The sequence below is a fragment of the Penicillium bovifimosum genome, assembly GCF_028826915.1.
Source record: "Penicillium bovifimosum strain IBT 22155 chromosome Unknown utg000006l_segment0_segment0, whole genome shotgun sequence".
NCBI lineage: Eukaryota > Fungi > Ascomycota > Eurotiomycetes > Eurotiales > Aspergillaceae > Penicillium > Penicillium bovifimosum.
This window is the reverse complement of record NW_026622715.1, coordinates 666,942-681,654: the sequence shown is the minus strand read 5'-3', so window position 1 is coordinate 681,654 and position 14,713 is coordinate 666,942. Positions and strand designations below refer to the sequence as shown.

General features: G+C 52.1%; 7 protein-coding genes across 7 annotated transcripts; 5 read left to right on the top strand and 2 right to left on the bottom strand.

The window, feature by feature from the left end:
• Positions 1-133: 133 nt before the first annotated feature.
• N7515_007891 (snoRNA-binding rRNA-processing protein DIP2) lies at positions 134-3,114 on the bottom strand (the record flags this gene model as incomplete). Its single annotated transcript, XM_056668635.1, has 3 exons — positions 134-2,726; positions 2,788-3,039; positions 3,098-3,114. The coding sequence occupies 3 exons, from the start codon at positions 3,112-3,114 to the stop codon at positions 134-136; spliced, it is 2,862 nt and encodes a 953-aa protein (XP_056518465.1).
• Positions 3,115-3,283: 169 nt separating this feature from the next.
• N7515_007890 (actin-related protein 2/3 complex subunit 2) lies at positions 3,284-4,556 on the top strand (the record flags this gene model as incomplete). The annotated part of the gene is made up of 6 exons (XM_056668634.1): positions 3,284-3,345; positions 3,439-3,967; positions 4,028-4,166; positions 4,221-4,321; positions 4,378-4,426; positions 4,477-4,556. 6 exons carry the CDS (start codon positions 3,284-3,286, stop codon positions 4,554-4,556), a joined length of 960 nt encoding a protein of 319 aa, XP_056518464.1.
• A 1,047-nt stretch (positions 4,557-5,603) lies between these two features.
• On the top strand, positions 5,604-6,832 carry N7515_007889 (uncharacterized protein; the record flags this gene model as incomplete). Its single annotated transcript, XM_056668633.1, has 2 exons — positions 5,604-6,052; positions 6,115-6,832. 2 exons carry the CDS (start codon positions 5,604-5,606, stop codon positions 6,830-6,832), a joined length of 1,167 nt encoding a protein of 388 aa, XP_056518463.1.
• An 895-nt stretch (positions 6,833-7,727) lies between these two features.
• On the top strand, positions 7,728-8,824 carry N7515_007888 (rRNA-binding ribosome biosynthesis protein UTP23; the record flags this gene model as incomplete). The annotated part of the gene is made up of 2 exons (XM_056668632.1): positions 7,728-7,815; positions 7,869-8,824. 2 exons carry the CDS (start codon positions 7,728-7,730, stop codon positions 8,822-8,824), a joined length of 1,044 nt encoding a protein of 347 aa, XP_056518462.1.
• A 507-nt stretch (positions 8,825-9,331) lies between these two features.
• On the bottom strand, positions 9,332-9,735 carry N7515_007887 (COX assembly mitochondrial protein; the record flags this gene model as incomplete). Its single annotated transcript, XM_056668631.1, has 2 exons — positions 9,332-9,621; positions 9,702-9,735. 2 exons carry the CDS (start codon positions 9,733-9,735, stop codon positions 9,332-9,334), a joined length of 324 nt encoding a protein of 107 aa, XP_056518461.1.
• Positions 9,736-9,961: 226 nt separating this feature from the next.
• N7515_007886 (rRNA-processing protein PWP1) lies at positions 9,962-11,613 on the top strand (the record flags this gene model as incomplete). Its single annotated transcript, XM_056668630.1, has 2 exons — positions 9,962-10,197; positions 10,254-11,613. The coding sequence occupies 2 exons, from the start codon at positions 9,962-9,964 to the stop codon at positions 11,611-11,613; spliced, it is 1,596 nt and encodes a 531-aa protein (XP_056518460.1).
• A 959-nt stretch (positions 11,614-12,572) lies between these two features.
• Positions 12,573-14,627, top strand: N7515_007885 (sodium:neurotransmitter symporter family protein; the record flags this gene model as incomplete). The annotated part of the gene is made up of 2 exons (XM_056668629.1): positions 12,573-14,162; positions 14,217-14,627. 2 exons carry the CDS (start codon positions 12,573-12,575, stop codon positions 14,625-14,627), a joined length of 2,001 nt encoding a protein of 666 aa, XP_056518459.1.
• Between the last annotated feature and the right edge of the window lie 86 nt (positions 14,628-14,713).

The following is a 14,713-nucleotide window of genomic DNA, read 5'->3' as shown; positions in this document are numbered from 1 at the left end:
CAAATGATACCCTTATATTCTTTCAACTCCCAAGGATATAAAACTTTTATATGGAATCTAGATAGACAAGACCTCCTAACAAGGTCGAAAATGATCACAACGCCAGACATGCTTGAACACCATAATCCTAAACTCAGGCAACGCTGACAAATTGACGCTTCTTGCCCGTGCCCTTGGAAGCCTGCTGCTCCTCCCAGGTCTCCTCATCAACATAGTCCGTAGTACCCTGCTCACGAATCTGGGTGCCGATGATCTGCAGCGCGGAGAGGTTGAAGCCCATCTCGTCCTTCTGGCGAGCGAGAACCCGACGCAGCGATACGCGGATGCTGTCGAGCATGGGACGCATCATCTTGCTAGCGACGATCTGGCGGTGGTGGGTCTTCAGGATGAAGAAGAGCACGCGGCAGGTGAGGGGCACGTTCCATTCGCGGTCGGCCCAGATGTTGAGGAAGGTGAAAAGAGCAGGAAGTTTGGAGAAGGGTAGGACCAGGAGAGCGTCTTGGAGGGCGGCTGCGGGGATTCTCTGGACGGTGTTCAGAACGTGCTGCTCGGCGGAGATGTTGTTGAGGGCCAGGTAGACGGGGTTACGGTCCGGCGCGGCGGCGTTCGGGTTGGCGGCCTTGACCTTGAGCCAGTCGCGTACGACTTCGAGATCCTCCATGCCGAGATCCAGAGCTTCCATGATCTTTTCTCCGGCCATGAGGGTGCCGGTCGTCTGCTTGCCAGCATCGACGGCCTCGGCCTTCTCCTCGCCGTCCTCCTCTTGCTCGAGAGAAGCGGTGAGTGTGCTGTCGTAGGCCTCTTCCATCTCCTTCTCGCGCTCTTCCTCCAGGAACAGGGGCTCGTCTGTTTGTTGCCAAATACGGATGCTCTTGTCGTGACTGGCACTGACAATGAAGTCACCAGTGCGACTCATGGCTAGTGCCCAGATCTCGCCGTGGTGACCAACGAGACGCTGGATCTGTTCGAACTTATCTCCGTCCCAGTATTTGATGATGCGGTCCTTGCTTGCACTAAAGAAGTTATGACCGTTTCCGTCCTTGTTGTGAGGAACGAATGCCACAGCCATGATACTGTCCTCATGAGCCAAAAAGGCCTTGTGACAGTCTCCAAAGTCCAAGCCCCAAAGTCGGACGGTCTTGTCGGCCGAACAAGTGACAATTAGTTTGCTGTCATGGGAGATATCCATGCTTAGCACAGGAAGCTTGTGTCCGTAAAGGTTGAGGAATAGCTTGAGCGAGTCGACGAAGAAGACCTTCACAGTGTTGTCTAAGAGAGATACCGCGAGGAGTCGGGCATCAGGTGAGAAACGAAGGTTGAGGATGTCGTCATTGACCTTCAGCGTTCTTGTGTGTGCCAGCTTGAGACGGGGAGTGGTGCGTTTGGTACCCGGAATCTCCTCCTGGACAACCTGGAAATTCCAGAACTTGGCTGTCTTGTCTGCACTTCCACTGACCATTGACTTACCGTCTGGGTGCACGTGAAGTGACCACACGGGGCCATCGTGAGCCTTGATAGTATCGAGCAGTGTTGATGATGCGATATCGAAAACTTCGAGTTCTCCGTTCTTGTTACCAACAACAACAATCTTGTCTCCGGGAAGGAATGCAGAACACAGAGAATAGCCACACTCGAGTGTTCGCAGACAGCTTTCGGTACGGACGTTCCAGATCTTGAGAGTGCCATTCGAAGCAGAGGCAAGCATTCGGTCGTCTGAACTCAATGCAATTGACCGAATATCTGTTCGGTGACCTGGAATGTCCACTGCCAAACTGCGGCTATAGTCGGAATCTTCGCTGTCGGTGCTCTTCTTGTTCACTGGCACCACAGTATAGGCCTCGAGCTGGTTGTTCGTCGTGGCCACCAGGAGGTTCAGACCACTTGACTTGTTGGTCATCCAATCAAACGAACGAACTTTTCCGCCAGTTCGCACAATGACATGTTGAACGAAAACTTCAGAAACAGGAGCAGCGGATGCATCCTCCGACTTCTCATCCGCTTCTTCCTTTTTGTCCTCCCGCTGTGCCTCCTTCTCCTTTCTTCTCTTCTTCTTTCGTGCCATACTCTTCTGTACCTCGGACTGTGAGCGGATCCGCCAGACCTCGACTGACTTGTCGGAGCCGTGGAATCCAACGTAGTCTGAGCGGGGGTGGAATCGAATGCCGATTGTGCGGTCCTTGCCGTGTCGGTAGAAGGTTCCTCGTTCAGTGAGAATCCTGCGACCGTCGGCGACAGCCTTCTCCCGGGAAATCTCCATCATAGCTGCCTCGTCGATCGACCAGACCCTGAGTTCACCGTCATTGCCGGCTGTGATACATCCACCCTGGTCGGGTGAAAGGCCCAAGCTCCAGCACTCGCCGTTTGATTGTGCCACGTGGGTTTCAATACAGTGCTGGGACGCCAGGTCCCAGACCTTGATCAACGCGTCCTTTCCGGTGGTCAATAAGAATCCCTGGTGTTCGCTCAACCCCGAAGCAGTGAGCAGCTCTGGCGAAGGGAATAGGAAGTGCAGAGATGTAATCTGATCGGTATGTCCACGGAGTTTGAAAAGACCAGTCTCGGTGATCAGATCCCAGAGGATGATGTCGGTGTCTTTAGAACCACTGGCAAGGCGAACACCTGCATTGTCGAAGGCTAGCTTGGTGACGGCGGATTTGTGACCGTTGAAAGAAATGATGACGGTGGCAGTGCGCGAATCCCATAGACGAATAGTTCCATCCTCGTAACTAGAATGAGCCAATCTTGTTAGCCAAGCCGTCCGACTATCTCAAATCGGAGGACACTCACCCAACTGCGAAGATATCCTCATCTGTCTGACTCTGCGTGACCACACTGACTTGCGCTCTGCAGGCCGAATCGCGCCATCTTCCTAGAAGTTCTCCCTTCTTAACATCCCAGCACAGAACTTCCTCACTTGCGCCAACAATTGCTCGTCCGGCGCCAGTCTGGCGTGCAATGCCGGTCTGGTCATCTTTAGCCCAAATCGCATTGGAGGACGCCGAGGCGACGAGCCCGAATGTATTCGAATGCTCGAATTTACTGTATAAACGTTAGCGCATAGACCATAGGAATGCAAATCACAAAAAATCGCACGTACAAATATGATTTCACCATCGTTGAGGGTGGATGGAAAATTTTTGGGACCTCCGATTGCTATCGATAGGATAAAATTAATACGGGCGGCGACAGCGACCTCTCCGGCTCCCCCACCGCCCATGACGATCACTGGCAACCTCACAACAGCCACTCATCAACACTCCACCACCCCATTGATTTGCCCGTCATGCTTCTCTTGGATTACCAGAATGCTCTGATTCAGTCGCTCCTTACGGAGCGGTTTTCTGGGTACGCCCTGTCCTCCCTCCCCCGCACCGTGACCCCCGCGCATTGTATACACATCGCCCGGTACTAGGCACCCGACTAACAAGCTGAACTCAGAGCGACCCCCGTTTCCATTGACCAAGTGGTTTCCGACTTCGACGGAGTAACATTCCACCTTTCTACCCCCGAGTCCAAGACGAAAATTCTCATCTCCATCAATGTGAAATGTTACAAGGAATTGGTCCAGTACGGGGCCCAGGAGGTGTTGGAAAGAGAATACGGACCCTACATCGTGTCTCCTGAGCCCGGATATGACTTTTCAGTACAAATTGATTTGGAGAACCTGCCCGCGGAGGAGGAGGCCCGCAACGACTTGATCATGAAGCTCGCCCTCCTGAAGCGGAATGCAATGGCTGCTCCTTTTGAGAGGGCATTCGATGAATTCAACAAACTCGCCGAGGAAGCCTCGAGATACACCTCCGAGTCAGCACCACAGGGTATCAAGGAGGGCGGCGAAGTCATGGCGATTCACTACCGCGAGGAGGAGGCCATCTACATCAAGGCCAACTGGGATCGAGTCACAGTGATTTTCAGCACCGTCTTCCGCGAGGAGACAGATCGGATCTTCGGGAAGGTCTTCCTGCAGGTATGGTTTTCGCGGCAGTTTTCTTGCCATATCTCGAAGTCTGGTACTAACAGCTCATAGGAATTCGTCGACGCCCGGCGACGTGTCTTGACGCTGCAGAATGCTCCTCAGGTTCTTTTCCGTAACGATCCCCCGCTTGAGCTGGCAGGTGTGCCTGGTCTGAGTGCCACCGAAGGCGAAGTCAGCTATGTCACCTTTGGTACGCATGAAAATGATTTGGCAACCTAGACCTTGGTACTGACTCAGCTCACAGTTCTATTCCCTCGACACTTGACCCCGCAGCGTCGCTATGAGAACATCTCTCATATCCAGACCTTCCGTGATTACTTCCACTACCACATCAAAGCCTCGAAGGTAGGCCATTTCCCCTGGTTTGAATGGAAGAATTGATGACTGAGCATTTGTTGCAGGCCTACATCCACACTCGAATGAGAAAGAGAACAGCAGACTTCCTCCAAGGTATGTATTACTCGTAAATCAGTACTCAATCAATTGCTAACGACTCACAGTGCTCAACCGAGCCAGACCGGAGAATGAAGAGCGCGAGCGTAAGACTGCCAGTGGGCGTACATTCCGAGTGCAGGCTTAAGAAACTCGAGATTATTTGTTCATATTCGTCCCAAGGCGTAGTTTGTTTGTATGAGCCATTTTGAGTCTATTCTTATGCATCCTCTCTTATCTTTGCCCATGACAGATGCAACTGTACACGGTGCTTCTACTATGTAGACAGGTTTATGGTACTTAATATCGGGAGAACCCAGATCGAGGAGTGTAATGACAGGATGAGGAGCATAGCCCTATGCCAAGCGAACTGCGTACAATCGATTAGATCGTCATCTCTTAGCGGTCTTGTGTGGCTGAAATCATCCTGCCTTCCTCTATGTCCAGTAGTAATAAAGCATGGCCCCGGCATGGTCGGCCTTTTTCGGCGATCTCGGCGACATTGTATATTTGAACCCTGAACTGACCATTACTGTGTACTGTGTAGATACCTATGCGTTGATCCACCAGTGGGCGAGCTTCGGGGTTGTATACATCCATCCATTCCTGTTGGACAGAGCATTGTACGAAAATGCTGTTCGAGGGACAGTGCTTTGATTCAGGAGACGTCTTTTCTTCACCATGGTATGGCAGTAGTAGGTACTCTTTGACTCTAATTGTTACGAACCAGATGTAGTACTCTGATAGACGACTAGAAGTCCGAAAGTTATGCCTGATCGACATGGATCTAGGCGTTGCCAGCCCTATGCCTCCGAATGTCTGAATAGACGAATTTTCAGATGTGTTTTCCAAAGACAAGAAAAGAGACGAGAAATGGAAAACTCGATATAAATGATAGATCAAATGCCCAAAATGTTGAGATTTCACCGATTTCCATATGCTGAGAGATACTCCGTAGAGCAAGGTACAGTCGGCGGCGCAGACCAGTGAGAGATGAGAGATGCAAGTGACATTCTCGGCCCTGAGTCCCTGACCGGTCGCCCTTTTCCTTTTTTTTTCACTCGACTCTGCGCTCAAGCCCTGCAGTTGAGTCCATATCCTATTTTCCGTGTTCTTGTCTCTCCTCGATCTTCTCTCTTATGCCTTAAATGCCAAATATCGAGCCCATCTTGATGCACATAGTGCCAAGTTAGGGATGGTGACCAAGGCGGCCGTGTCACACTTCTCATCATGGACCTCCCTTAGCAAGTGGATCGCGAATATAAGCAAACAACTCCCTCAAAGCCGACCGAGCCTGACACGGCCATATCACGCGGCAGTCTGGCCCTCCTACGGGGTCACCACTCCCGTCCCCGACCGGCCGATCACCCTTCAGAAATCACCCTTCCGGTTCGAGACCGGCTACGCTTTATGTGCCAAACGACCTTCACGACCTTTCCCTCCGCCATTTCTATCGCCGCCATCTCACTCGTTTTCGGATCCCTTGACTACACACGGACTAAGCCAGGATAAGAGATTATCCGTCAAGGGCGAGCTAGTCCGTGGTTTGAACAATGGAGACGATGCCATCATCGTCGCAGAGAACTTCCTGGGCGTCGACGATGGTGTAGGCGCCTGGGCTACGAAACCTCGTGGTCATGCTGCGTGAGTGATCCCATCGCACTGATTGTCGGCCAATCTCTGACTTTCGTTTCTTAACGTTATAGACTCTGGTCCAGACTCCTCCTACACTTTTGGGCCCTCGAGGTGGAGCAGAATGTCGACCAGTCCACCGCAACCCTTGACCCGGTAGGATACCTGCAGGCTGCATACGAGGAGACTCTACGAGCAACTACATCTCCGACCGAGTGGTTTGGCACCACGACCTCCGCCACCGCCATACTACACTGGACCAAGGATCAGGATGGCGTTAAGACGCCGTTACTGTACGTCACCAATTTAGGCGATTGTAAGATTCTCGTGATTCGACCGAGCGAGAAGAAAGTCATATTCCGCACTCTCGAGCAGTGGCATTGGTTCGATTGCCCCATGCAGCTTGGCACCAACAGCATTGACACCCCCCGCAAGGATGCGGTAATGTCCAAAATTGTGGTGCAGGAAGATGACATCGTTCTGGCGGTGTCAGATGGTGTTATGGATAATCTCTGGGAGCATGAAGTTGTGAAGATCATCATGGACAGCATTGAGAAATGGGAAGAGGGACATACCGAGCCGAAAATGGTCGCGCAGCACCCTCATCTGTCCGGTGAGCGCAACGTCTATGTCGCCAGAGAGCTGCTCAATTCTGCTCTGACTATTGCCCAGGACCCTTTTGCTGAGAGCCCCTTCATGGAGAAGGCGGTGGAAGAGGGCCTGGCTATCGAAGGAGGCAAGATGGATGATATTTCCGTCGTGGTCGCCTCCTGCAAGAGGCGTGATGGATGAGATGTCATTGATCCTCTGACCGAACATTTTTCTCAACCTTCTACGGATTTCGAATTCGAAACATGAATGCGCCGGATCTCATCAACGAAGGACTCGAGCGCCTTGGGCAGGGTTCCGTTGTTTCTATCCACATCCACGCCTAGATGTTCATATCTAGCACAAAGCCCGCCCAAGCACCTTAGCACCTTATATCGTGCGGGTATGATGACTCGCAAGTCCCGATTCAGGATCGCGACAAGCCTAGAGTCACAAAACCACCTTCCACCCCCAAAGCAAGGCATTCCGCACTGTTTGGATTACTCGGTATATCATATGCATTGTTTTCTGTTCCACGGCTTCGCCTGCTCAGTCTTCATACATACTTTCTCCCCTGCGTACCTCAGTGGCTCTTTGGTTAGCGGGGACTGGCACGGGTCATTGCAGACATACCCAGAACTTGCTGTGAACCAAATCTTCAGCCGACGTCTACCTTGGCCGCATACAAACCGTTTCCTCTTCCGTTATTCAAGACTCCGAAGCCCCTTCTTTGATTTCTTCAAGTATGGGTTGAATCCATTGCTGGCAATGTGTTTGCCGGTCAATCGCTAATAGTTACTCTCAGCGTAATCCAACACGGCCAATGAAATCCACATTGAGTATATGAGTCTGTAACAATAATCGCGTCCCTTTCCATCCACCTGAAGCATGTAAAGGTAGATCTATATAGGAAGTATACAGTACTTGATTAGCGTGGAGTTGTCCGCTGAAAATAAAGTACTCGATACTTATTCTCAGCACAGGCCACCACCAGCACCGCCTCTGACTCCGCCCGGCAGAATAGAAAAAAGTTTCGGTCGAGGCAGATGCTCAAGCTCTGAGTTGCTTTCAGTCCTTGATACCTTGATCACCATTCACAATGAGGGCCAAACGTTCAAAGAAGTATCGCAAGCTGATGCACCAGTATGAGCTTACTTTTGGTTTCCGAGAGGCCTACCAGGTCCTAGGTATGTCGAATTCAATACTTCATGATGTACAGTCCTAACATGCGCTTGGATAGTCGACTCGAATTTCCTTCGAGCCACCGATGCCTTCAAGATGGACCTGATTCCCGCCCTCGAGCGCACAGTTCAAGGCAAAGTCAAGCCTCGTGAGTCCCTCCGAAATCCAAGCAACCCATCCGCTCCGCCAAAGCGCATCCCAACTAACAAATCTCTCGCAGTATTGACAAAGTGCTCACTGGCAGCTATCATGGCTGCACAACCCATCAACCCCAAAACCGAAAAGCCATACCGACCCCTCTTCCTTCCACCTCCTACAGAACTCCCGCTCCGCCATTGTTCGCACAACGCAGACTCCACGCCCATCGACGAGATCGAGTGTCTCATCTCGCTGCTTTCACCCAACGAATCAAAGAAGAATAAGGAGCACTACATTCTCGCGAGCGCGGATCCAATTCTGCGGAAGACTAGCAACAATGACAACCAGCCGCGCAGACGGAAGACCGAGGAAGACCGCAAAGAGGAGGAGGCTATGCGCCGGTCCCGGGCATTGCGGTCCGCTGCCCGCTCCATCCCCGGTGTGCCTATCATCTACGTCAAGCGTTCAGTGATGGTTCTCGAGCCGTTGAGCAGTGCGTCTGAGATGGTGCGGGATGGTCATGAGCGCGGCAAGTTCCGCGCTGGATTGGATGTGGATCCTATGCTCGGCAAGCGCAAGAGGGATGGCGATGGTGATGAAGATGTTTCTGGTGCAGAGGAACCTAAGAAGAAGCGTGGTCCTAAGGTTAAGGGACCTAATCCTCTTAGTGTGAAGAAGCCGAAGAAGAAGACTGATGCGGCTCCGCCGAAGAAGGCGAAGCCTGCTCCGAAGGAGGGTGATGTTGATGCTGCTGAACAGCATGATGATGAGTCTGCCGCGGTCAAACCTAAACGGAAACGCCGTCACAATAAAGGTCCTCGTGAAGACTTCGAGGAGGCCGCTGAGCCCCAAGAGGCTATGGAGGTCGAGGCTTGATGGAATATTTTACGGCTTAGGCGATTCATGATGCTGGTTATCATTGCATGCATTCAACATTTCACCCCCAGGGCGCGGCGTTCAGATGGATGGTTTATGTCTAAAAGTTTAGCCGATGTACATAAGAATGTACGTCTGACACCTATCATTAAGGAATCCCTGCTCCCTACTAGATCTACTGGGTATGGCACCCGTTAGATGAAAGGGGATGGCGTAAAGGATAGTCGTAAATACAGTTTCATATTCAAATATCGTACAAAGTGTCTTTCCAGAATGCAAAGAGAGGAGATAGCGAGGTGGCCGGCCGTTATTTGTTCAGCCCAGTCGAATCCCTAGAAGGCCGTGACTCAGTGCGTTGCGCTCTCCGGTCCCAGCGATATGCCGATGCCAACCGCAGACGGCCAGCGATGCCGTCTTGTCAAATGCAGGTTTCCGCCAACAAAATAGCCGTAAGGCCATAAAAAGTACAACCCTAAAAACTCCAAAAGGTGATGATACATGCTCATCTCATCTCACAGGAACGGAACGGTCTACTGCTTTGGCGTCACCAGCAGTAGTCGCAGCATTCGTCGCCGTCGGAGCAGGCCCTTCCCTAAGCTCGCGCTCTTTAGCCCAAATCTCCTCAACACGCCGTCTGTTGCTGCGCGCTTCCTCGCGGTTGCGTCTTGCGCGCTCGTATCGCTCTGCGGAGAGACATTTGTTCACGTCGCGCTTGATATCATTGCAACTTCCAATGGCTTTGTGCAGGAATCCCTTGGCGTGGCATTCATCGAGAGCATTCATGATCTCTTCGCAATCTATGGTTTTTGTCAGTTCAATGTCGTGCCAATATGCAAGATGATAGCAACGGCTCAAGAATTCTTCCGGCTCAACGTACTGGCATTGTAAGGGGTGTGGAGATGGGAATGCATAGTGACGGTAGTGGTAGAATGCTCAGCTGTGAATGGTAACGTTCTTGAAAGACAAGGCCAGCTCAATCGTACGATCAATGCCGAGCAAGAGCAAAACCCCGGCGGTGAGGGGATCGGCCAGATTCTGCCGGGCGGACAGCGCTTCGAGGGGTGTGGATAAAAAAAAATAATCGCCGATAAAAAAAAGTTGTGATAGGAGTTGGTTTCTTGTTACAACGCTTTCACAATGTCTTCTATGATTACGACTACAACATGGGTTAAGCGCGGTGTCGCTGCCCAGTTCCCTACCAAATATGAAATTGACGAGGCGGAGATGGGCCGTATATCCAAGCTTGCACGCATGCAGCTTGAGGAGGCTAAGGAAGATATGAGTGCCGCCCAGGCTGGCGAGGATGATGGTGACAATGCTATGGAGGAGGATACTGAGGAGAAGCCCTCAACCAAGGCTGAGGATACAACGAAGTGAGTAGCCTTGAGCGCAGCGGGGAATCAATTCTTTTGCTAATGGAGATTTACAGTGACGATGATGATGTGTTGAAGGAGTTCGACATGGATAACTACGATAAGGAGGAGGTTGATGAGCACGGCGAGAGGGCTACGATGTTCGGCAATGTGCAGTCCCTGGCTTACCACCAGCCGAACGAGGAAGATCCGTACCTCGTGATTCCCGAGGACGAGGACGACGAAGAACGCGAGGAGCTCCAGATCATGCCCCACGACAACCTTCTCTTGGCCGGAAAGGTGGAGGACGAAGTTGCGCATCTCGAGGTCTACGTCTACGAAGACAAGGCCGACAACCTCTACGTGCACCACGACATCATGCTGCCCGGCATTCCGCTCTGCACAGAGTGGCTCGATATCCCCGTTGGCCAGAACACAGAAGGTCGGACACAAGGCAACTTCGTCGCCATCGGAACCATGGAGCCCGATATCGAGATCTGGGATCTGGACATCGTCGACTGCATGTACCCCAACGCCATCCTCGGCCAGGGCGGCCACGACGCTGAGAAGACAAAGAAGAAGCAAAAGAAGAAGTCCAAGGCCAACGACGAGTACCACATCGACGCCGTCCTCGCACTAGCCGCCAACCGTCAACACCGCAACCTGCTCGCCTCCGCCTCCGCCGACAAGACCGTCAAACTCTGGGATCTCACCACCGCCACCTGCGCCAAGTCCTACTCCAATCACAAGGACAAGGTCTGCTCACTAGACTGGCACCCAACCGAATCCACCATCCTTCTGAGCGGCAGCTACGACCGCACCGTCGTAGCCGCCGACATGCGCGCCCCAGACGCCCAAGCCCGCTGGGGCGTCGACTCTGACGTCGAATGTGTCCGCTGGGACATGCACGACCCCAACTTCTTCTACGTAACCACCGACGGCGGCATGGTGTACCGGTACGACATGCGCAATGTCCCCGCCACCCCGGCCGAGTCCAAGCCCGTCTGGTCTCTGCAGGCACACGACGCCTCCGTCTCCTCCTTCGACATCAACCGCTCCGTCCCTGGGTTCCTCGTCACCGGCTCAACAGATAAGCAGGTGAAGCTGTGGAATGTCGAGAACGACAAGCCGAACTTGGTTGTCACGCGCAAGCTGGAGGTCGGTAAAGTGTTCTCTACTTCTTTTGCGCCGGACCAGGAGGTCAGCTTCCGCTTGGCGGTTGCGGGTAGCAAGGGTAACGTGCAGATTTGGGATGCTTCGACGAATGCCGCTGTGCGTCGTGCTTTCGTCTCTCGTCTGCCGGACTTGGCTGGTGATGTTGAGGAGCGCATGGTTGGTATCAATGCTGATGATGATGAGTCTGAGTCTGATGAGGGTGAGGAGGATGGGGAGGATGAGCCTCGTGCTGATGGCTGGGAGTCGATGGATGAGGATTAGTGAGAGTCAGATACCCGTGGCATCTTGTTTTTTTTACATATGCGTCCAAAAATAGATTTGTTAGGTTTTGCGTGTTAATGACCAGTGTGTTATGAGTATGTTATGATGTTTTGGATATATCCATGAGAACAGTTCTTATTAATCTGTCGAGTATTGTACCGAAGGACGTCTTGTAGGATAAATTGGACATCTTCGAAGGCTAGGTACTGTTGGATGTGTCCAACCCTGGATATGATGGATGTGGACCCACTTAGCGTCCCGAGTGGTCCAACTGCACAACCTTAATTTATACTTCGCAAACCCTATCGACCTGGTTATTTTTGCCTATCGATCTCCTTCCAATGGCTTCAGCGATGTATCATATCTAGAGCAAGAGGTCTAAACTACGTCTACATTCCAAGAAAAAGGGCAGAACATGACTCGTCTTCGCTACCATCATATAACAATGTCTGAGCCGTGGTAAATACATGTCGCAATCAACGCAATTGCACAACTCGACGCCAAGAACCACCCCCCTTGGCAACTGAAGGGTTTTTCCACTTTTATTAGACACCTCAGCTCTTTCGGCACTCCTCCGAACTAAATCTTTACCCGCCGGAGTATTGCCGCCAACAATACCGCGATAGGGCATACCGTCTTGGCATCTCCGCTCTGGGTTGCTTCCAAGACGCTTGGCGCGGCTCTCTCATTCCACATCCCGCGAATCTAAGGATTCAGGATGGGAAATGACCTCCCCAAGCCTCTTGGCATGGGTCCGTGGTGACGGGTGCAGCAGGATGAGGTGATTGGGGGCGCGCCCCTTGGCATCAGCCAGAAATCACGAAAGCGTCTCTGATCTGCTGCGGAGATTTGTTGGTGTTGATTTTTTTTCCTTGGTCATCTCTTCTAAAACCACGTCCTCACACGAAGTCACAAAGGATCTCAGAGCTTGAAATTTTCCTCATCTGATCGGTACCATCATGGTACTCGCCCAGTATCTAAAGAAGGTCGTGGGCTGGCTCGCTCCTACCCCACAAAAGTCGGAAGATGGACGCGATCAATGGCCCTCACGAGCAGCCTTTCTGCTGGCCGCCATGGGAGGCTGCGCCGGACAGGGAAATCTCCTGCGATACCCCTCGGTGGTGTACAACAACTATGGATTACAATGGTTTATCCCGTACCTGTTGGCGGTATTTGTCGTCGCCATTCCGGCCCTTATCCTCGAGATTTCGATCGGACAAGCATATCGAGGCGGGACGGTGATCGCGTTCAACAATATCAATCATCGGCTGAAAGGAGTTGGTATGGGCCCGATATTGGTCAGTTTCGTTGTCGTGCAATACTTCACGGTCAACTTGGCATGGATCATGAACTATTTCCGCAACTCCTTTCAGAGCCCAATTCCATGGGAGGGCAGAATTGAGGAGTTTTACATGGGTGATGTCGTCGCCAATGTCGAACCCGTCGTGGGCAATCTCACTGCTGGCAATGGTGCCGTTGCCAACTACACTGTGTACCCCGGGGTTGCGCTGATCGGTGAGACGGTTGGATGGAGCGCGTTCATCTGGTTTCTCATATGGATTTCCATCTTCCGGGGAGTCGGTCTGACGGGTCGTGTCGTCTACTGGACGATGGGGTTACCGATTGTCACGACCATTATTCTCGTCGGTCGCTCTTGTTCACTGGAAAATGCGAACGAGGGCATTCGACTCCTATGGGCGACATGGAGAAGTGATCAACTAGCCTCTGGAACTGTCTGGCAAACTGCTGTCGGACAGGTCTTCTTTTCTACCGGAATTGGGTTCGGGTATTTCACTTCCTATGCTTCCTATAACTCCAAGCACTCCAATGCTGTCATGGACGCAATTCTCATCTGCGGGAGTAACGTCCTGTTCGAGAACGTTGCTGCCTTTGCCGTCTTTGGTGTCGTGGGCTACCTCCGGCGTTGGCCACAGGATGGCGAGAGATTGGGTGCATTCGTGGTCGGTTTCCTCACACTTCCTGAGGCTGTGCTCCACATGCCCGGTGCGAATTGGTGGGCTATCCTTTTATTTTTCACCCTGGTGGTTCTCGGATTCAGTTCGGCCTTTGTGATGCTCGACGCGGTGGCTACCTTGGCCGTGGATTCGGGGGTGAAAATGTCACGACCAATGATTGTGACTGGCCTCACTATATTGTCATTCCTTATGTGTCTGCCATACTGCACCCAATTCGGATTCTACCTGTTGGATGGAATCGATCGATGGATCAACAATGTGGCCTTGATATTTGTCGTGTGGTCGGAACTCGTCGGTGCAACCACGGTTTATCGCTGGAAAGACGTGGTGAGCCAGACAGGCCTGCCTGCTTTCGCTGTCTATAATTTCGGATACTTTGGCGGCCAGATTGTCGGGGTCGCCGTCGCACACGGTATCTCAAATCCGGCAGCTGGCGCTGGTGCTGGGTTTGGGTTGTATATCGTCTGCTCGATTATTTCTGTCTTCGTCGCCACGACCCCGGATATCAAAGCTGCCAGCTTCTGGCAATGGTACCCTCTCCTCAGTCGATTTTGGTATCTAGCATTCTACTCTGTATGTCTCCCGCTGCCAACAAGTCTTGCCCCAAGGGAAAGCTAACATGTGCAGGGTAATCAATTAAGACGCGACCTGAACGCCGTCGTTGGCGGTCATGGAAACTGGAACATCCCTCGGTTCTGGCCTATTCTACTCCGGTATGTCAGCACGCCTATTCTGGCCATTGTGTTCAGTTTCGCGTATCCCGAATTCTACACCCTGCGCTACGACCCAATGATGATCGCTGGGTTTATTTTGGCGCACTTCTGTTTGCTCTTGATTCTGCTCGGTTTCGTGTTCCCAAGATACTACAACGTGTTTATTCCACCTGCCCGGAGGGCCGAGGGGACCGAAGAGACGATCGCCAATCAGCCCAAAGAACAGGAAGTTCTGCCAGAGGTTGGAGTGTTGGACTGCGAAACTGGCATGCAGGAGTCGGTTTTGGTCCGCAAGAGCTCTGATGGGATAGACAAGGGACATTGAAGGTGCCGAAGTTGTAAAGTGTACATGGGAACAGTATAATAGACGATTGTCCCGCAAGCTATCCAGCTAGTGCGAGTGTGCACGTT